Genomic DNA, 23409 nt, shown 5'->3' on the forward strand with positions numbered 1-23409 from the left:
TAGAGTAAGTGCGTATGCATACACCAGACAACCAGATGAGAAAGGGCATGTTGGAGCATTGTTAGTCTGAATGTTTGTGTGTGTGCACAGGTACACTTTATGTTTTGAGCGTGATCTTACAATGAAACATTTTCCTGTGCATGATTGTACCCGAGACGTTCTGTGCATACAGCCAGCAGATGAAGTGTACTGTATATACCAGGGGTCTTCAAGAGGGGGTCCGGGACCCAGACTTACTACAGGGGGTCCTCCAAATCTTTGAGTGATAGAAACTTTTTTTTCTCCTTTTTTATATAACTACTTGAACCCTAGCGTCCATATTCTGAGAACTGAGAGCTGCGAGGCGTTGTAGATCGGCTATTTTTGGCAAAGAGCTTTGGTGTAGAGGGGAAAAAGAGCACACTAAGTCAAGGTTATTAAGTATTGACAGTTCAAGTGGTTACATATCTGAAAACACAAATTGACAAGAATCCAAAATACACTGATGATTGTGCTGTCAAACAATAAAACTATATGGAATCCATGAACAGGTTGTGGGGGTCCCCGCTTCATCTCTCTCTCAACTAAGGGTCCTTGGCCTGAAAATGTTGAAGACCCCTGTATACACAATACATCCCTGGCTCACCTGTGACATGCTGGTAGCGCGTGCGTCCCAGCATGGAGTGCATGGCGTGGCCCATCTCGTGGAAGAGGTTCTCCATCATGCCTGGAGTGAGCAGGGTGGGGGCGCTCTTGGTCGGCTGGGGCAGGCTCAGCATCAGCACCACCACCGGCAGCTGGTACTGGCCCTGCTCCTGGCACTGACGACCCCCCCGGATGGTGAAGTGACAATCCTGAGAGAGAGAGGAGGGAGGAATGGTGAGAGGAGTGGACAGCATGGAAAGAGGGATGGATTCAGGAGAGGTGGAGAGGGATGGAATGGGTAACGGTAGACAGGGTGAGAGGAAGAGCGATTGGGTGAGAGGGTGGAGAGAGGGTGGAGGACAAGAGGGATGGGTAGAGCATGGAGAGAGATAGAGCAAGTACAGATGGAAGAAAAGGACATTCTACCACTTTTTGTGGTCACATGTTCAGATACTGGATTCTGATTGGCTCAAAACAGTGGTAAATCAGTCAACAACCTTGAGTTGGCTCATGGACCCCGCCCACTGTTGTGTTGCAGTTGATTGTAACTAAATAACCTTGCAAGTTACAACTGTGTTTTCTTTCATTTATATGGTAGAAGTGGTAGAAAAGCAATTTACCATTCGAGGGTCGTGGGTTGTCGGCTTCGCCTCGTGCCACAACCCTGAAACAGTGGTAAATCAGCCAACAACCCGCTCCCTCTCATGGTAAATGGCTTACATCAATTATAAAAGACTAGCCCTTACCCGTTCAAAGATATGAGCTCCGAAATGATGTGCAGTGTGTGGATTATGGGATGTGCACTGTGCACACAGTATATGAGGGATGGAAAGTAACTTTAACTGGTGCTTGAATGCTAATATGTAGGAGCATCAATGTAAGAAATACCCGTTCCATTTAACGGCTACAGAGATACTGTGTACCGATCTGCATGATTTTGGACAACATCTGTAACAGGGCCAGAACCCCCCCCCCCCGTGTGTGTGTGTGTGTGTGTGTGTGTGTGTGTGTGTGTGTGTGTGGGTTTGTGTGTGATTGTGCATGGCCTGAACAACAGCGCCCCTCCCTTAACATGTGTGGTCACAAAAGGTACTGTAGGCTAAATAGATATAGATACACCATAAAAATGCTATTATACAGCATACGATTTGCGAAAGTGACAAACGGGCTTCACAGTTATGTCAGGTGTGTTCATATGCTGATGGTGATGCGATTTCAGATCAATTGCTCCAGCCACCGAGGAGAAACGCTGAGACAGACAGACAGACACTCAGACATTCGCAAAATTATAGTATAGATATGTTGAAGGTTTATTGGAGGGCGGTAAATAAACACTGTAGTGGCACATTAAAGTACTGTCATAAGTAACTGATTGTATAGAAATGTATTGTTTTGTTTATTAACATGAATTTAACTACCGGTAGTTTTTATTTTTTTATTTTTAAGGAGACAGAGCATGCTTAGTTCTACTGCATGTGTACCTGGTGAGGTTTATCTGCCCGATGGAAGAAATCACAGTAGATGTATCCCAGCAGGCCCTCCGTTTCATGTACAACAGCCTAGAATAACAAACACAAACAACGTCATTGGTCAAACCAAAACACAGAGCATAACTTAACTCTCCGTTCATGTGGTAAATGCTACAGACACACAAGTGGACAGCAGAGTAGAAGATCTATTAAAACCGGGGTGGGAAAGCACCTGTGTCTTTTTAATTTTAAACCACTTTATCAATACTTTGGCTATTGAAAAATAGCAGGTATACAAGCTCATAGATCTGCTATTTTAGAAAAATCTTGACATTTTGTGCAAATCTTATACAGTATATATATTTGAGATGGAGGTCTGCAGCCAAATGCATATAATGTTGGGGGTCCTTGACATGAAAAGGTTTGGGCACCACTGATAGCGCCATGTTTTTAACTCATCTGGTGCCGGGCCACTTGGGGGCGCCAAAGTCTGTTGAGTGGCCAGGGTCCCTTTCATAGACAAGCGTTGCAACATACAGGGACTCACGTAGCAGTGACAGATTGCTATAGGCTAACACTAATTTAGAAGATCGATTTTCGGCTATTTAGCCGTAAATAAAACTTTTCCGCTTGGATAAGAACACAGTTCAGAGAAAATTTGCTTCAAAGATGTGAGTTTGTATTGGATCCGGCGGCGCGATGCGGCGGCGTTAACCTCTCGCGGGCCGATGTAAACAGAATCGCGGCCCCGGTCCTGGATGGAAATTTAGACCGGGGCTTCGTTGAGGCCTCCGATTAATTAATTCATTTTATTAAAAAAGCCGGACTAGATCGGGATCGGCACCCCGGAATACGTCGCGCCGCCGACAGTATAGATGTATAGAGTTTTTTGGGGGGGGCTCTAAACTTTATTCTAAACCATTTTCAATGGAATAAATCGTCGGACCATCTAGACTCGGTCGTTGGGAAGCGTAGGACGAGCCAGGACCACCCACATCTCTACAAGCAGCTCAGGGTAAGTAAAATAGCATAAAAATATTGTATTGTATTGAAAAAAAGCTGGACTTGTTCGGGATAGGCACAAGAAGGGTTAAGAGAACTCAGGTCTTAATGGGTTAAAAGACTGAGGTTATTTTTCAACCCTCACCACTCACCAGTTTGCGGACGTCATTGCTCCACACCTCTCCAGCGCTGGGGGCTTCAGACATGAGGGAGACGCCGTAGAGCTGAGAGAAGAGGTTGTTGAGGCCCTCCATGCAAGCCCCCAGGGAGAGGTATGGACTGTACAGACTGGGCTCAATGTTGTACCTGAGACCAACACCAAAACATCAGCGTTAGGAAAAAGACAAACAATCTCTTATAACTAACACTGACAGTAATAAAGAGTTTGATTTCTGGGTGTTACGTTTGGTAATATTAATTTGTGATCTCATTAGGAATGTGTGATGAGGAAATGTCTAAACATGAATTACTCTTTAGGAGTGTAAAGTTCTATTTTACAATTTGTTGTTAAATAGATATTTTTCGATAGCAATCATTGCTATCGAGTTTTGTTTCGAGTCTCCACTCTCCACGTCTCTCCAGCACTTTAGTATACAGAAAATACATTATCAGGTCAGGATGCCAATTTTATCCAATCAGGAGCGAGAACTAGTGAAATAAATGAGTAAATTATACCTTTTTAATACCAAATTGGCCAAATTGTTAAATGTTATGTAAGAAAGAGGCAAACATTGTGAAAATAGTCGATATTATCAGTAGATCGGCTATTTTTACAATATTTATCAGTGGAACCAAATCACACTAAATATAATGCCTACAATTCCAAGTGCTTGTCAGGGTGAGGATCCCCAGTTCAAATGTGATTATTTTGGGAGGGGGTCGCAGCCTGAAAAGTTTGGGAACCCTTACTCTAGTTGCCTGCCACCCTGCTGGCCCAGAGTCTTTTAGACTGCCTCAGGCTGATGAGACATGGTAGTAACGAAGAAAGGGAAAAACCAGATCAGTGGAAACATTTGGTTCCTGTCTATCTTCTGATCACGTGCAATTACATCCCGTCTGGATGTGGACAACGCACAGTCTGCAACACAGCCCGAGGGTCCACTCCACCTATCAATTCTACACTTTAATTAAAACCCGCGGAGAGGCACTTTTACCCATGGCCAAGGTCTACAGCCATGATTAATGGTGACGATGAAAGGGAATGACGTGGCCACCCTGTTTGAGTATGTAGTAGGGGAAACTGCGTTTCTGTACTTAAAGGTGCTGCAGGCTACTCTACAGTTGGGCAGGGATTCACAAAAGGGCAGAAATCCCCTAACATTACATACTGTGCGATATATACTGTGTGTGTGTGTATATATATATATATATATATATATATATATATATATATATATATATATATATATATACTATATATATCGTCGCTGTCGGGTGGATACCTTGTCCAGAATTTATCATTTTAAAAACAATCTAAACTAGTGAAAAGATCTACAAGCACACAACGCCTCGTGATGCGAGGTGTTGTCGGTTGTGTGCTTGTAGATCTGCTATTTTCACTAGTTTTGTGCAATAGTCTTGTATGTATCCTTTAGCCATTAAAAATCTCAACTTGCACTGACCCATTATTGCGACCGTAGGTCGCACTTACTACAGAAAGCTCCACCAGGTGTCCGTCTGTCCGTCCGTCCGTCACACACGTTTTGCCCTGCTCATATCTCGGCAACCGTTGCCCCGATCCATGCCAGCTTTTGCACACACACTCCTTGCCTGCCAAACTACAACCTCCAAGGACCCCCGGAGCTCCAGGGACCCCCAAGTCCCTGGGGGACCCCCTGGTGTAAAAAAAGTTCCCTCCGTGACTCACGTCACACGTCACACTTTTGCCCTGCTCATATCTCCGCAACCGTTGCCCCGATCCATGCCCCCTTTTGCACACACACTCCTTACCTGCCAAACTACAACCTCCAAGGACCCCCAGAGCTCCAGGGACCCCCAGCTCCCTCGGGGACCCCCAAGTGTAAAAAATGAGCACATGTGCAAAAATTACCAAATGACCACCCCAACGGGGCTGCTCACGGGGAATTCCCGGGGACCACCCACTCCTGGTGCTCCAGAACGGATGCAAAAGTGGTGGCGCCCCCAGTGGAGGACCCCCTGCCACTGCAGCTCACATAAAATGCCGTAACTCGGGCTAGGAGCGTCCGGGAGAGCCGGGGCCGGTACCTATTCGTCCGCCAAGGCAACGCGGACACCCCACCCCTCATTTCTCACATGGCCCTCTTCTAGCGCCACCTACAGGCCGATTTTTAAAACACATTTTTGGCCACTGCTCCTACAGTTTTTGCCCTAAAATCACGAAAATCACTACACAGTATGTCTACACTCATGTCATCAACATGGATCAGGAAGTTTTTGGAAAAACACATTTTTGCCCTATTTGTGGAGATAAGTGACCTACGGTCGCTTATCTCCCGATTAGGGAGTCTTACTGGTATATACAGTATATGTGGCAATATGTATATAGCACTTTAAACCAATGTATGCACTTCTCTATGCTGCTGGGTATTGTTTCCTGTTGTTTTTGTGTGTTTATGGTGTTTGTTGCGACCGTTAGGTCGCAGTTACTATCAAAACCTCCACAAACTGTGAGTCTGTCAGTCAGTCCGTCCGTCAGTCAGTCTGTCTGTCACACGTCACACTTTTGCCCTGCTCATATCTCCGCAACCGTTGCCCCGTTCCATGCCAGATTTTGCGCACACACTCCTTGCCTGCCAAACTACAACCTCCAAGGACCCCCGGAGCTCCCGGGGACCACCGATTCCTGGTGCTCCAGAACGGATGCAAAAGTGGTGGCGCCCCCAGTGGAGGACCCCCTGCCACTGCAGCGCACATAAAATGCCGTAACTCGGGCATGGAGCGACCGGGAGAGCCGGGGCCGGTACCTATTCGGCCGCGCGGAGACCCCACCCCTCATTTCTCACATGGCCCTCTTCTAGCGCCATGTGGCGGATTCTTGCAAAACACATTTTTGGACACTGCTCCTACAATTTTTGCCCTAAAATCACTCAAATCGGTACACAGTATGTCTACACTCATGTCATCAACATGGATCTGCCCCATATAGCGCCACCTTCAGGCCGACTTTTTAAAACACATTTTTGGACACTGCTCCTACAGATTTTGCCCTAAAATCACACAAATCGGTACACACTATGTCTACACTCAGCGCCACCATCAGGCTGATTTTTTTCAACCACATTTTTGGACACTGCTCCTACACATTTTGCCCTAAAATCACGCTGCGACCTGACGGTCGCTTATCTCCCGATTAGGGAGTCTTACTGGTATATGGTGTGCTGCTTCTCTGTCCTTGTTCTATGTCTTATGTTTTACGTCTGAGAGTGAACCAAGACGAATTCCAGACAACTACGTATGTTGACATGGCGATAAAGATATTGAATCTTGATGAAGCAGGGCTTTGCTTAATGGAAAAAACATACAAATTTGAAACTTGGATACGAGGTTTCTGCCCGACAGTGACGACATACATAATGTGTGGCCATGTGTAGCTCAGTGGAACAAAGCACAGCACTAACCCTGATAGGGTTAAGGGGTTTATTTCCTATCACCCACATTTAAAATGGATTCACAGCAAGACAGCTTCCAGCAAATGACATGTTATATAGCTTGAACTGTTTAGGGCAATCGTCCCATTTTGCACAGCCATGGTTGCCAAGTCTATTCACCCATGCACAGATGCACAATCTGTACCCAATTTGACAATGGCAAACAGCTGCTTTACCAGAGAGACAAACGTAAGAAAGAAAGAAAGAAAGAAAGAGAGAGACACAGAGAGAGAGAGAGAGAGAGCTAAAATACTGAGTGGAAATGACAGAGAGAAAGAAGAACAGGGAGAGTAGTGAGTGAAAACAGAGTGAAAGCCATGAGGAAGAGAGAACCACGGAGAACTAATGAATGTGTATGTTTCAGAGGCAGAGAAATAGTGTATGCACGTGCACACATGTGAGAAATAGTCCAGTCACTTGTGTAATTTCGTTCAACTTTTGGGGGGATTATGAAAACTATATATTTTTGGAAACTTCAGAGTATAAGAAATCAGAAAATCCATGATTCCATTAGCAAAATCCCTACGGGTTCTGATTTGTTATACTCTGAAGTTTCCAAAATATATATAGTTTTCCTAATCCCCTGAAAATTTGAAAGAACCTTCATGTTTGGAGATATTGAACTGGACTAAAAGAGGGAGAGATAGAGATTAAGGAGGATGAAATATAATACGTGCTGCAAAAAAGCAGTTAGACAGATAGTCCGCAGTCTAAACACTGCTCTCTGGGGGACTCCTGGTGACCAGCAGAGAACAGTGGTACCAAGGAGAGATGGAGAGAAATAAGTCAAGATGGGGGAGGTGTTGGGGATCATGGAAAGATATTTTCTTCTGTAAAATATAGACAAAGGGATGTGGGGACTGGGGAGTGTTGAGACAGATAGAAAGAGAGGGAAGAAGGAGAGAGACACATCTTCACTTCTTCCACTGAGTCGTCAGTGGCCCTGCCAAAATACAATTGAGGACTTTGGCAGGGCTCAAAAAGATCTCCCACACACATGCATGCACACACACAAAAATTGCATTTGGTGGATGCTTTAATCCAAAAAAGCACTCATTCAAGATATAAAATGCCTGCAATAATACTTTGATAAAAACCCACTTGCATGTTATGGGGATCTGGTCCGAGCTGGGAAGGGAGGGAGTTTTTAAATAATAACAGGTTATCTGAAAAACATGAGGGGGCCAATACCGCAACTGGAGATACTCCACGGACATACTGCATCTCTCATTTCAGCCATTACATATTTTAGAGACGTTCAGCCTGAGTATTCACCACAGAATGATTTTCTTGGGTGTACACTGTAGAGCAGGGGTGGGCAACTTTGATGATAGAGAGGGCCACTACATTTTCACACTCACTCAGAGAGCCACAGTGCATTATACAGTATAGCAAAAATAGCCGATCTACAAGCTCTTGTAGATCTGCTATTTTTGCCATTTTTGAATTGGAATCCCGAAAAGTAACTTTTTTCTTCTTTTGTTTTAAAATTTCAAATGCATTTATATGTTCTTATGTTAACTTTATGAACTTAAATACAAATACATTGGACATAAACAAATTCAATAACATTGTAATACTAGTCATTTGGCTACTAATATAGACTGAAGTAATTAAAGACGGACATTTTTTCCATGTTTGGAATTGTAGCAGCTGAAATCAATAATATATCAGTACTCCAATATTAACCTGTGGGCCGCATAAAGTGAAGGTGGGGGCCGCATGTGGCCCCCGGGCCGCCAGTTGCCCATGTATGCTGTAGAGTATATAATTATTATGATTTCTCCCTCACACACGAAAGAAAGACAGGGACAGTTAGATGGATGGGCAGACACGGCTCACTGCTCAGGTTCACTGCTCAGGTCACAGGACCATTCCAGTCACTTTAACTTAATGAGGTAAACTGGACCCAGATCTGTACTCTCAAATCTGCTGGTAAGATACTTAATACTCGCAGGACCAGATGCTTTGACCAGTCCTGAGGACGGTGCATGTCTCATCATTGAAGAAAAATACGACCAATAGACTAGCCACTATATTTTTATTTTTATAATCATTCGAAAACCTCTTGGTGAATAACAATTTAGGGCTGAAAAATCATACCGTGAGACATCTGCCTGCAGGTTTGTGTTGCTTATAGTGACACCGCAGTCAGCCAGTCCTGGTAGAATACATTTCATTGCTCATGGGAAATGTACTTTACATTTACAACAATAACTGTTGTAATAATGAAACAGCGTTTTCCTTTATGCACATTAGTGGCAGCAGGCCATTGAGGTTTCTGTCTATTATTTCCACCAAGTTTCATCACATCAACAAGGAGAGAAATAAAAAGAAAACATTGGTGTACATTTTGTGTCACTTGTTTGCTCACATGATGTGCTTAGCCCATTAAAACCACCAGGAAAGCATCCGTGTCATTTTAGATTTTAGCAATTACAAATAGCACATATACTTATACGCTATGAGCTTTTATTTTATTTTATTATTATCTTGAAAATGTGTCCAACACTTTTTGCAACACCTTTTGCTTCTGGAGGTCCCTGGATAAAAATATCTTGAGTTGGAGGGGTCCTCCACCAAATACATGCATACATACAAGAAAAGGTTTGAGAAAGCACTGATATAGCAACAAAAGCTTTTTCAGAAAACGGTTAGGATTTAATCAGCCTCAGGTCTTAACGAGTTAATGTAGAGTATGTGGTCAAATGAGGTGACAGGTCCCTGTTCTCCTCCGTGTTTATTCGGTTGTGATGAGCTACTACAGTAACACTACTGTACTGCTGGGAACATAGGAAATGACATAACACTTCAGCCTGTCTGAGTGAAAACAAACATTCCTTCAATGAAACGATGGCGTACGATATTAGGGACTTGAGACATTGAGCAGAAGAGCCAGACGGGACTAGACTCTATAGTCATGTATCGCAGGGGACAAACACACTTGAACAACTCCCATGGTTCTCCCCTAACACCTTTTGTGCTGTCTTGACACCCGAGGAAGGAACGGGAACACAATAATAATCTGCAGCCATAGGTGGAGTTACAAACACCTCGCATCACCACAGAGATATAAATCAAGCGGGTTTATCGAATGACAGCTGCTGGAAAATTAACTGCATCGCGCGATGCCAGGCACTCACCTTTCGGCACGCAACACGCCACTGAAGTACGGATGATCCCATGGCATAAACTCCTGGGTGGAATTACAAACGGCGATGAATCATCATGTTAATACAAGATTGCATGGATGATACATGGTGTCATAACAAATAAATAAGAACTGACATGTTTTATTCCCATGCCATGCTTAAAACTCATTAAGCATTGTTATGATTCAATGAGAAGTTCATAGTAAGGTGAGAGACTTGTTGTCATTGTCGTCATGGTGTGCAGGCAAGGGAGGATCGGTATTCAAACTTGAAACGAGTGTATAAAGAAGATAATACAAGTGTTTTCTTTGTTTGTGACACCGTCAAGGCCATAATCCTCTAATTGAGAAACAGTGTTCTAGGGCAGAGGTTCCCAAACTGGGAGTCCCCAATTTAACCCAAATTATTATTATTATTATTTTTTGGCGGGAGGGGGGTCCCCAGATGATTAGCTTAATGTGCAACATTGTTTTCTCACTCAACAGTAAACAAACCAACATACAGTAAAAGGGTAAGTATAAGTATACAGGGTATCTGCATATTTCTAAAGTTACAATTGAATGACTCTGAAGACCTTGAATTTTGAAAATAGTCAATCTACAAGATCACAACGCCTCGCACTGCGAGATTGTAGTTTGGCTATTTTCACAATATTTACTGTATCTGTGGAACTGCGAAAACAAAGGTAATACCTGCAATATCAAGTGCTTGTCAGGGTGGGGGGTCCCAAGTACTTCAAATATGATTATTTTGGGGGTAGCAGCCCTGAACATTTTGGGAACCCTTGTTCTAGGTCTTCAACTGGGGGGCCACCAAAACCTTTTGTGATAGGATTTTTTTAAATGTATTTACATTAGCCACTTGAACCCTAAAATCCATATTCATCCCCATTCGCCAAAATAGTCGATCTACAAGCTCACAACACATCACGCTGCGAGGCGAGCTTGTAGATCGCCTATTTTCGGTTGAGACATGTGGCTTCCAGGTTGTGCAGGGGTAAAGTAGTGTGCTTGCCCACCACTGTGGTGGAGACTGGGTATTGATTCCTCCACAGTGGCTCTGGCTTGGCCCAGAGCTCCAACAAACCCAACAGGCCATGTTTTGGGGTGGGGAGCTGCACAGTTAACTCATTGACTGCCAAGGCCCGAGTTTCCCCGAGTTATTACAGTAGTCCCAGGCTGCCACAGCCCGAGTTTCCCGAGTTGGAAGCCATTTAAAAAAAATAACATAAAATAAATTATAAAAATAATTCTAAAAATGCCTCAAATGTATTAGGCATGATCGCAATTGCGAAATTGCATGTTTAGCCCCATAACAAACACATCTTTCAAAATGTCAAAAATGGCTGTTTTGTCTGACTTTGAAGGCTTGTATCTCATGAATGCCTGAACGGATTTCCAAGCGCATTCTTTTGTTTGAAAGCTGTTAAAAAGTACTACACATATGATGCATGATCTAGGCATGGGCGTGCACGATCCGTGCACTAAAAATTGATCCGTGCACTAGAAATTTAGGAAGGTGGCAGTGTTTGTTTTGTCTGACTTTGAAGGCTTCTATCTCATGAATGCCTGAACGGATTTCCAAGCGGATTTTTTTGTTTGAAAGCTGTTAAAAAGTACTACACATATGGTGCATATATGGTGCATGGGCGTGCACGATCCGTGCACTAAAAATTGATCTGTGCACTAGAAATTTAGGAACGTGGCATCCTGGTACTTGGTGGCCATCTTGAAAAGGGCATTCAATGAGTTAAGAAGGGAGCAGAAGTGTGAGGGATAACGTGTTCCTGCGCACACGCTATGCCCTCCCGGTCAAACTGCTCACTGTCAGGTCAGAGGTGAAAAGAAGTGGCTGGTCTACAGTACACCAGTGGTTCTCAAACATTGAAATTTAAAGAGCTCCCCTTAACCTTGACAGTGTACAAATGGAACCAAATGGACCTGTCGGGTCCATTGGGTTCCATTTGTGCACTGTCAAAGTTACAGAATTGTAAGGGTCAATTTAGACCCCCATAAAGGAACCTAGAAAATCCACTTTGAGAACCACTGGTCTACACCCTCTCCATGTCAACTTTGGACATAGCAGCTACGGGGACTGTTGTGTAGATCAATATTCAGGAGGTAGAGGGGGCAGAAATCAAATCCTTCACTTAAGTGACATTGGCAATTAAAAAGGTACTTACTGCATTTTGTGGATTTAGTTTTTTCTTAAAGTCTCTCATCATTTTGAAGTCTTTTGATGTTCTGTGAGTTAAAAAATAATCAAATGAATGCCTTATTAACTGCAAGATCGACATATTCCGAATAAGCAGGAACATATGCAGCTTTGTCACAACAGACAATATGGTATTATTTAGGTTACATGCATTCCATTCATAATTAAGAACTCATGGACTTCTACTGTACGTGGCAGTCTACTCTGGCCGCCCATACAGTAGTTGTATAATCCACTGTATGACACATGGTCTACGTTTCAGAAGGTATCAAGAGAATAAATCACTCCCATTAAAGTTAAAGAGAGAATGCTGCACACTGATTTTAATGGACCTGTTATTTAAACAACAAACATTTAGACTCCTCATCTTATTCAAGCATTCATTTCCCCTAATGGGAGGGGAAAAAAAGTATCGGTAACATCACATCGTGGGATAATGGGATAGTGGGATTTTACCTAGCGATAAAGTTACGAACTGAAATGGATATTGATAGTATAGTTATTGTTGAGAAAGGAAACACACCTTGTTGTATGTCCATAAGGCGAAAATCTGTAACATCCAAGCTTAATCGTTCCTTTCACAATTTTCATTTTCACAAATTCATTTTTGTGAGACTAAACAATTTGTAAAATAAAGATGCCGTCACACTGTCACCTTGTGGTTGAAATGGCGTGACAAGGGTCTAACATTGCGTATCACTCGTGACAGGGTCACAGTGATATTCAAAGATCACTACTAGTATGATGATAATGAGGAAGGCCGTACCTGTCAGACAGTTTGTCTGTCAACAGTTGCAGGAAGCTCATCACCGTCTCTGTGGAAATGAGAAAATGGGAACAATAACATGTCAGCCCACAAACATGACTGATCGTTAGGATCATTTCAAATCTAGCCTGAGGAGTACTAAGGACTAACACTGGGGCTCCACCAGACACGCACATACTATGCATTCTTTGCAGGAGTATATCCACCATTATGAATAACATATGTCTGTCATTTTGTCAATCATGAACATTATTTTGTCAGAAATTAGTGTTTTATAGACTGTAATTGTGACATTGTGTGCAATCTCTCTGTCGGCAATAGGCAGTTGCAACCCGATGCTTGTGATTATGAGACGACATAATAGATTGTGATTGCAAAAGAGTTTGATTTATTAGAACAAATTATGATGTTGGCAACAAAGGCCCACCTATAATCATAAACTGTCACTGTTTCGGGTCCTGCAACATTAAACTGTTCCTGGAGGATAGAATACACACGCAATATATTTTCATGGCCTGCGCACAAGCCACATGTACGCACTTTGGTGTAGCCCTGGTTTAAGATGGGAATGACATGGGGCGGCATAGCTCAGGGGTAGAGAAACCGTTATTAGAGCACGAAGGGTTCCCAGTTCGAATCCGGGCGGGTTGGTGCCTTGCATGGTTTCCTCCGCCACCGGTGTATGAATGTGTGTGTGAATGGGTGAATGTAAATGCACAATCTATGAAAAGTTTAGAAAAGCGCTATATATGCACCATTTACCATGTACACCTTACTATGGACTCAAAGCAGTGAACAAGATTATGCTACAGTAGCAACACAGCCAATTAGCACCAACAAGGCTCCAAAGAAACAGGAGGAATTCTCTTTGAGCAAAGCCCAAGAATAATTAATTTCCATGGGAAATGAGAGGACAAGGAACAGGCAGAGCTCAGAGGCCTGAGATTTGTGATGCAACTGGCTGGCCTGCATCATCATCCGGGCATAGAGCCTCTTCAACCCCTGAGCCGTGGAAAGTTGTGAAAGGGAGAAATAGAAACAAACCTCCCCAACAAAAACCAAGTGCGCAACTGGAGAACAGATTTGCTCAACTGTTGAATGACCTTGGAAGACCATCTGATGACCTGAATAACCTCTCATCTACACACATCAGGCTAAGGACTGAGAGTAAGTCAGAAAGTAAGAGGCAACAGGGACAGCTAATGACCGAGTCTGAAACTGATTCTTAAGATGTAAGAAGCATGTCCAATAAGAAGACAAAAATATGTTTTCCCAGAGATATGGGCCCTATTTTTGTCTGTACCTTACCCTTTATCCCTAAACTTTGCCTTTTTTTTTACTATTTTGTAAAAAAATACTTCAATTAGCTGATCTACATCGACACGTTGTGAGCTTGTAGATCGGTTATTTGAGCTATTATTTATTTTTATTTTCAGAATGGCAAAAAAAAGGTTTAGGGCAAGAAAGGAGTGTCAGGGGGCGCCCACTGGCCTACTGGTCCAGGAGCATACCACATAAGGCATTGCCACATAAGCATTGATGCCTGACGGCGTCGCCAGTTCGATTACCGATCCGGATGACCTTTGCCGCATGTCACTCCCCATCTCTCCCCCATTTCCTGTCAGTCTACTGTCCGATCGAATAAAGGCATAAAAGCTTCCCCCCCAAAAAAAATCTTTAAGGAAGGAGTGGCAAAAATAGGGCCCATGGTCTCTGACATCAATGGAATAATTCTGGATATTGTGGCTGCACATCCTACTGTGAAAACCATCATAGTGCACATAGAGACCAATAATATTGTCGAAACAACAGTCTTAAGTAACAAGACTTGTTTAATACAGTCAGTTCTCTGGACAAAAGACTTTCAACTGCATGGCACCATACATTCAATGCCTGGTACTGCAAATATCTTTTGAAGGAAAATGAACTTTGCCTTAACATGTTAAAATGTGTTTTCTCTAACATATTTTACTTCCTGCATCACCCATCTGTTGCCTCGGCTCTTCCAAGGACAAGAGGAACTAAAACAAGAGATAAAAGCTTGTGAGGATTCCGCCCCCAAAAGCCCCATCCATCTACCTCCGGTCACACTTTCTCCCTCTTCTCTCCCTCTTAAGAGTTCACTGACCAGAGGAAAAAGCTGGTCACTGCTGGAACTAAACTTTCTCTCCTCTAACCCCAGTCTGCATCCACCTCCATCTCTCACTTTAATTCCTAAGACAAGTGTGATATGTTCATAGAATTACTGAAAATACAGTGACTTCTATAAAATCTCTCTCTGTCAGGTCTGTCATTATAACAAGTAACTCAATCAAGTGGCATTTAAAGATAACAAAATAAATCATCTGTTGACATAAATCAAATGTGTTGACAAAAAGATGCCATCAATCTGAAAACGTTGAATCAACATCGTCTCCAGTAGGATTATTTTAAATGTAGACTAAGTACAGCTGAATTACAGTGGATTCCTATGGGCTGGACATTTAAACTACAATTAGCGTGTGATGTGAGCGGTGCCAGTTAACTTCATTAAGCGTCCCGCAAAGCTTGGCCAAAGTGGGATGAGGCGGGACATACATACATACAGACAGACAGACATACTGTACATACATAGAGTATATTGTATGCAGACAAAGCCAGATGTAGGAGCCACTCAAAAAGTAAGTGGCACTTATAACCCTATTCTTACATTACCTGGATTTTTAGCCATGGTTCCTTTTAAAGCCCGGTGTGCGAAGGACTCATAGCCCACCAGTTTGGCCAGTTTGTTCCTGCATTTCAACAGCTCCTCTAGACACCTCATCAGGTCTGCATTTGGGTAGAGGTAGATTCTATAGGCAATCTCTCTAACCTGAGAATGACAAGACAGTAACAACAGTCGGACTAGTGGAAGACAGAGCAGAACGTATATATTCATTGTTGATAAGACTATATTCCTTGATGGGGGAGCATTGTGAACATCACAATGCTTTTCCTATACAAGTACCAGTGTGGCTTGACATGATAGTATGCTGTGCATACTATCATGTCAATCCTGTCGATCCTTTAATCCAGTGGTTCTCAAAGTGGATTCCAGGGAATCTGTGGGTTCCTTTGGGGGGGGGGGGTCTAAATTGACCCATACAAGTCTGTAACTCTGACGGTGTACAAATGGAACCATTTGGTTCCATTTGTACACTGTCAGGGGAAACCTTGAAATGTGCAAGTTTGAGAAACACTGCTTTAATCCATTAACCAATGGCTCCCCCTGCTGACGAATATACGCACAAAACCAATATGCATAGCACATACTGTAAATAGAGGTGCAACGGTTCAGTCAGCCCACGGTTCGGTTCGGTTCGAACCTCGGTTTTTGGCTCACGGTTCGGTTTAGGTACAGTAAAAGATGTTTTTTTTTTTTATATTTCCAAAATGTTCAGTTTATTTTAAAGATGGGGTGCCATGATTTGTTTCCCCCTAAAACATGATAATCAGGTATTATGATTTATGATTATACTAGGACCTAGTATAATTTTTAGGGTGCATTCAGATATAATTTTTTTTTTAGAATAGATTCCTCCTACCTAAGGTAGGAGGAATATATTCTAAAAAAAAAAGTGAACAGAAAGAGTTAAAATTGTGTTTTTTATGTGGCCACACCCAAAAAAAGAAAGACATTCGGTTTATTCTGTATGGGCTGTTTGGTTCGGGACAGGGCTGTTCGGTTCGGTACACCGGTTCGGTTCAGTATTGTTGCACCCCTAACTGTAAACACAGAGATGTCAAAATAAGCTTTACTGAGCTGTAGCCTGTAACTGCTGAGCTGTAGCAGACCAGACACATACCAAGTCATCCGGGGATTCAGCATGTAGTCCGCCGACCTGGATGAAGCTGCCCTCTTTTGCAAAGTGCAGATGCAGATGCTCAGGAATCGCAGACCTTGCGATTCTGTTTGGCATGTGAGACCCCACCAGAAACTCATGACTCAAATCTAAGATCTTCACGTGGAGGGCGACCGCCTCTTTCCTCTGAAAACAATAAAATGAGTAAACCATAAAAATAAGTAAACCAATCATACTAAAGTAAGGCACATCGCAGAGCTCTACGGTAGTAGTTACTACCAGTACCCATAATCTTGTGATCTTTTTGATGAAATAAAAAATACTTCATATTGGAAGCAAGGTAAAATCTCACGATTGGCTGGCTTGACAATAAACAGTACATCAACAAGTCTAAAATTAAGTCTTTATGAACCAATTGCACTGCCACTGTCTTACCCGTTTTTCATCCAGATGAATTCCACTGATCTCAAAGTCAAACAAAAACAGCTCTGCCACTCGCCTAGATAGGAAAACAGAGAAGTCAGTATTAAAATGGACTTTCTTTCAACACCATTTACATATCAGGCAGGACAGAATGAATTCATTTTATTGTATTGCACTTTTTGTCATCCTAACTGATTAATTGTAGTTGGACCGTGTCGAGTATTGTTGTCATTTACGTTCTGTCATCTAATTTGGTTGCAAGGCAGGAATGCAGTCCGAGCCATCTCTAATTAGACAGCCTGGACAACCCTCCACACGTCCAAACTGGAATAAACTCAGTCAGAACTGCAGACTCAATCTCAGTAGCTCTACAGACTCCACCTCCCCAAGCATTTATCGCTCTACTAGTTTCCTTCCTTATCACCTTTGTATGGTCGCAGAGGTCGAGAGGTGGCTGCATGGGAATTGGAATGTTCTCTGTTCGATCCTCAGCGCCCCCTAGTGTTGAAGTGTCGCTGAGCAAGACACCAACCCCTAACTTCTCCCAATGAGCCATTGGTGTGAGGTAATACACATTAGAACAAGGCTCTTTGTATATAGATATATCTTGGTCACTTGTTGTCATGTTTTTTGTTACTGTTTTTTCTTGACCACCAACGCAAAGAATTCTATTTAAATACCATGCTGTTTAGACAGATGCTACAGTAGGTTTCTTTCAGGCACTAAATTGTTCTCTCTGCACTCTACTTATGTGACCATTTAGTTTGTTGTTTATTGAAAAGAGTTCATGCTTACTCTGCCTATTATTCCAAGCTTGCACTTACTTGTAAGTCGCTTTGGATAAGAGTGTCTGCTAAATGCCTAAATTGTACATTATAAATTGCATTATGTTTATGTTTTTGGATGTCCGTATATATGTACGTACGTATGTACAGTATGTCCCCTAATTGTGAACGAACGTGATATCCCAGGAATGCCTTGAGGGAATTTCTACAACTATCCACTTGGACTTAACCCTCTGTTCTTAGTCAAACGGACCAGAGTTACACTTACAACTGAGCTCGGACGGCTTTTATTGTCTACGCTACGCCAACTCTCTCATAAATATCTCAAATGTGATTGTAGATCTGCTATTTTGGGTGAACGCTCTCCTGAGATGCTAGGGTTCAAGTGGTTATAAGGATGAACTGATTAGGTTTGAGTGAAGGTCACTGTGAACTCACGCCCATCCCATTCTGATGAACATAATTTCGGGAACACATGGAGGGAATTTCATTACATCTGGCACAAAAATCCAAACTTGGAGTAATGGCTAAAGTCATTTCAATTAGTTGGTCAAATGGCAAGGTTATTGTGACTTCACAAAATATGTGTCAACAAATACACATAACACCTTATATTTATAAAACGTACACTACATAATTATACAATTATAAATATGGTTTATTCTTCTTGTCTATACAACAATTTCAACTTATCTGATCAATGTCACTTCAGAGCCCCACCAAACAATAGCAGTGAGAGAGAAGTATTAGCAAGTACTATATTCATCTAACAAACATTATGGAGCAACTTAATGCTTGATGCTAAAGATAATGTCGCAGTTTGACAACAGGTTGGTGCTAAATAGAGGTCTGTGCTTTTTTAACAGGTTTCCAGTGGACACACAACCTAAATATTACCTTGTGTCAGGGTCCAGCTGAGATACAATATCTGTCTTGTCTAGCAGGTCCTTCAGGCTTTTACACAGCTCAACATTAGTATTCAGCCTGAAAAATACAGAGATACAATCTAAATATATCATGTCACTTGCAATACAATGATTTCCAGTTTTATATAACAAGTGTGTTAAGTTTCACTCTCCTCTGGTAATGATCTCCAAGTGTTTTTCAATAGTGTGCTAAGCTCCCCCCCCTCCCAATAGCAATTGTCCAATGCTATCTTAGCAACCGTTGGCGTTTGCCATACTCAGACAACACTCCCATCCATAACGTATAAGTGAATATGAAGTAGCACAGAAGCACACATATAGACGATAATTAGCAACATTGAGACGAATAGGAATATCATAACGTTATGGTCAAACAGTGATTAAACGTATCGGTACCAATACCCAATATGTGAGTGCGCTCGGTTCCCAGTGTGCATATCTGAACGCACCCTAACATGGGACATGGGAAGTGAGAAGTGAGGAAGAGAAGCTACATTTAAAAAATAGATTTAAAATATTTAACAGCAACACTGATTAGCGCCAATTCACACACATTTCCACAGTAGCCTACTGCATTTGTTTCTCAGCAACATTTAGTGATGTCCGTGACCAGACAGTGGTACCCATGCGTAACAGGAAGAGTGGATGGACTTAAATGGATGGAAATGCAAGCTGTGTTGTCAAAGTTAAACACACAGACACAGCTCACCCGCCCACGTGATCACAATAATTCTAATGATTATTAGTATGAGCTCAGCAAATGGTCCATGTTCTTTCATGGCCTTGTATGTGTTTGATGAGCATATGCTATGTGTATTGTGGTGTATTAGTGCACAACCAGGAATTGTTCATGATGGTGAGATATACTGCATTGGACTTACTTCTCTACAACTGTGCCAATCTCTATACATGTCTTCTCTGCAGCCTCACGGTAGTCTGAATCTGGATGGGCCACTTTAACAAAGTCAGCCTGGTGAAAGTAAAATCACAGTTGATTAGTAATAGCAACCAATGCAAGCATTATAGCTTATTGTGCTAGCTAGACCCCAGGAATTGGCTGATTTAGCCAATATTGCAAACATGTATGAAAGCATATTATTCGTATTATTCTTTTCTTTTTTGGTTAAACGTCATGCACATCTTCTGCACATATTGTACTTTATTTGTATGTTTGGCCATCCTTCTACAGCATTTAAGTATATCCAGGTTTGTTGTAGCCAATTTGATTGTGGTTTATTATATTCAGGGCACACAGCCTAGTTGGGGGTGTGTCACAGGTGCCCAGGTGTAGGGATTTGGAACACCACAGAAAGCCATACAGTTTTTTCAACCGTTTCTGTGTTTTCTGTTTATTTTCTCGTCACTAGTTTGTTGTTTAATTATCCGTTAAACACCCAACTTTTGTTTATCCTGTCATCATCCTGCATCAATATAAACATTTTAAATGCCCTCATGAGTTGGAAAAGGCTTCACGACTCTCTCTCTTTCGTGTATCATCGTCCTTGATGATTGACATCATATTGACTCACTGTCATTTTTTTGTTGTTCGATTGCCCAACAAGGGTTGTTAGTTGTTACAAGGTTGTTAATTTATTCTCCCATTATATTCTATATATATTCTTTTTTCAGCATATTTTACTCTGCTTGTAACATATTACTGTATTTATACCTACCTCTGAACCTAGGAGGGAGATGTAATTCTTTTTTTAATATAGAGTGCATACTGTACAATACAGTGAGTATACACAGTATACTGACAGAGGGCAGCACAGCACCAACCACAGGGCATGCATTACAATGACTGGTGGGTGTTAAATGCATTGCTGTCACACTAGTTTTATAGTTGTTATTACTTCCCATTCCCAACATTTCAACATTCACAGTATTGTCCTAAAATATGGCTAGCCTGCTAAACATCAAAATGTGTAGATTATTAGACAGCATCGTTGTGTTTAACATGTTCTGCAGTGTCCTGCTTGCTCTATATTCAAGTCCTGGATATACATGCAGTTTCATTGACTTGAATACTGTAGGCCTAATGTACATTTTATTTAAATTCTTATCACTGCACTGCATTCCGAAGCAAATCTTTGTATCAATCAAATTCAACCTCATGTGTGTTGTGTATAGCATTATCATCAAACTCAATGTGCCATCATTGATGCACCATATTAACATATCGTGTATCCTGAGCTTACCAGGTCAGCCACTTTACAAAGACCATCTGAGAGCTGATCAAAAGCCTCCACCGTCTCAGCCCCTGGAACACAGCTGCAGGCTTTGTCTACCAGATGCTGAGTGCTCTTCAGTGCATGTTTTGTTGCAACTTCGAAACCCGCAGGTGAGGTAAGCTCCGGCACACCAAATAAACCCTGAGAATAGAGGTCAAATGTCAAAAACAAGAGCAGAAATGTGAGCAGAAAGCCTGTTTTTGCATCTTGTACTTCTATGACCAGTCTGTAGGAGTCTCAGAAGTTAATGTTGGAGTGCCTGTTGGGCAGATCTTTATGCCCATATATGGTGTTCCATGTGTCCGTTGGGCAGATCTTTATGACCATACATGGTGTTCCGTGTCCAGACCAGTCTGTGATGTCACTGTCAGTACTATGACGTCAGAGTAGCATGCAGACAGACGGTTACCATGGTGGCAAAACTGTGTAGTCAAGTCATTGATGTCAGCAGTGATGTCAGCATGCAGATGGTCAGACGGACGGACATTCGCTAAATTATTAGTTAGATGGTTCTCAAAGTGGGGTCCGGGGACCCCCAGGGGTCCTTGAGGGAGTTCCAGGGGGTCCCCAGCTAAGTCATAGATAGGAATCAAATGGACCCTTATGGGTCTGTAACTCAGAGTGTACAAATGGACCAGATAGAAATGCCATTCTACCACTTTTTCTAGTCACATGTTCAAATACTGGATTCTGATTGGCTAAATTCCGGAGGTTATGGCAGAACAACCGCCGCAGTTGTGTGAGGACGAGATCAATGCGCCTCAGTGTACATCCGGGGACTTCAGGAGGTAGTCGGAACACCTTTCCCCCAACCAACATATGACGGTCGTAGCGGTCCTATGTTTACTAACGTGCGTACGACGTCGCCGATTTATTTGGATCCAATGCAATCCGCCAACTTTAAAGCCCCTTTTCTCTGAACCTATGCCTTTCTGGAAGCGAACAGCCTCTATTTACGGCCGGAACGGTCCTTCTAACTGACGTTAGCTTAGCTGTATGCTAGACATCTTTCTCTGCATGGAGTTGGCGTCATCTGGTGGTGAGTAGAAGATGTTGTTTGTGGAACTATTTGCTGTCGTCACGGAAGTTTTATAGGCAATAATGATTGTAACTTAATATCCTTGCAAGTTACAACTATGTGTTTTCTTTCATGTATACGGAAAAAAGTGGTAGAAAAGCTATTTACCACTCGGGGTCGGACATTATGCTCTGATAATGTCCTGTGTGAGGGTGTTATCGGACTCGGCTTCGCCTCGTCCGATCACCCCCTCACACAGGACATTATCAGAGCATAATGTCCTCTCACTCGCGGTAAATTGCTTACTTAAATGGGGGTCCGTAGCCTAATCCATGTCAAACTGGGGGTCCTTGAAATGAAAATGGTTGAGAATCACTGTCTGCTAACAGTAAAAAATCTTCTCTTATGGGGGTCCCTGGCGTCTGTCTTTTCAAATGGGGGTCCGCATAATATAAGTGTAAATTTGGGGGTCCTTGACATGAAAAGGTTTGAGAAACAGTGTTCTATATAATATAGGCTACACATAACACTGAACACACTGCAACAAGCCTTTCAGCAGTGAATAATACACACCACGTTGTTCTTTTCGAACCAGTCCACTCTCCTGCTAGGATTGGTATTGAAGGCAGCTCCCACTGGGGACCATGTAGTTACATGTCTCCGCACGGATGACAATATTCCTTTATGCTTCACAAAGTAAAGCAGTCGTTTGCACGCAGACATGATTTCCCCGCTAGTCGTTCACCTCGGCACAGTCTGAATCGTTGCTTAACTTTGTCGATACTGACTGACATGGACTGTTAGAGGACAGTCACATACTCAAGTTTAGCATCCAACATAGCAAGTAAAAAGAGAAAATGTGGCTGTCAGCCTGTCATTTAAATGCTACACACGTCCTTTGTGAAGTCACGCCGTCCACTGTCATCAACCTATGGCTTAGGTGTTGCTTTTTGAGCGTGATCTGTCAAACTACTTGTAGTAAACAGGGCTTCCACATGATGATGTTAGCATGTCATATCAAAGCTAATCCACCTGAGTGTTAGTTCTTGTGTTTTCGCTTGACAGCCCATGGCTACATTTAAAAGAATGCGGAACATTAAACAACGTCTAAAAATACGAATAACACATGAAAAAGACGCTAAGAAAATTTCAGGAGGTTACAAGGGAGTTATTGTAAATTTGAGCAGGCAATGTAATTAATAAAATATTGTCGAAACGCACACAGCTGAAAACACTGGTTCTTTGTAGCAACGTCACACACGGGGCGACATTATTTTGTAGTTTCTTTCTGGGACCTCTATGTGCCTACAAATAAATAGCCCAATAGATGTCGCTATTGCGCCTTTCAT

At 42.4% G+C, this 23409-nt stretch overlaps 1 protein-coding gene across 1 annotated transcript in view; it reads right to left on the bottom strand.

The window, feature by feature from the left end:
• mipepa (mitochondrial intermediate peptidase a) overlaps positions 1 to 23077 on the bottom strand; it is a 55257-nt gene extending 32180 nt beyond the window's left edge. Inside the window, exons 1-13 of the mRNA XM_080731624.1 lie at positions 22634 to 23077; positions 21010 to 21183; positions 19693 to 19781; positions 18783 to 18869; positions 17113 to 17176; positions 16681 to 16863; positions 15551 to 15707; positions 12857 to 12905; positions 12059 to 12119; positions 9868 to 9920; positions 3248 to 3401; positions 2106 to 2183; positions 626 to 833 (exon numbers count right to left, since the gene is read on the bottom strand). Of these exons, the coding sequence (XP_080587750.1) occupies positions 626 to 833; positions 2106 to 2183; positions 3248 to 3401; positions 9868 to 9920; positions 12059 to 12119; positions 12857 to 12905; positions 15551 to 15707; positions 16681 to 16863; positions 17113 to 17176; positions 18783 to 18869; positions 19693 to 19781; positions 21010 to 21183; positions 22634 to 22783 (1507 nt within the window). The 5' untranslated portion in view covers positions 22784 to 23077. The remainder of the gene's footprint in view (positions 1 to 625; positions 834 to 2105; positions 2184 to 3247; positions 3402 to 9867; positions 9921 to 12058; positions 12120 to 12856; positions 12906 to 15550; positions 15708 to 16680; positions 16864 to 17112; positions 17177 to 18782; positions 18870 to 19692; positions 19782 to 21009; positions 21184 to 22633) is intronic.
• Between the last annotated feature and the right edge of the window lie 332 nt (positions 23078 to 23409).

This window comes from Nannobrachium achirus (genome assembly GCF_963921795.1).
Source record: "Nannobrachium achirus genome assembly, chromosome: 8".
Taxonomy (NCBI): domain Eukaryota; kingdom Metazoa; phylum Chordata; class Actinopteri; order Myctophiformes; family Myctophidae; genus Nannobrachium; species Nannobrachium achirus.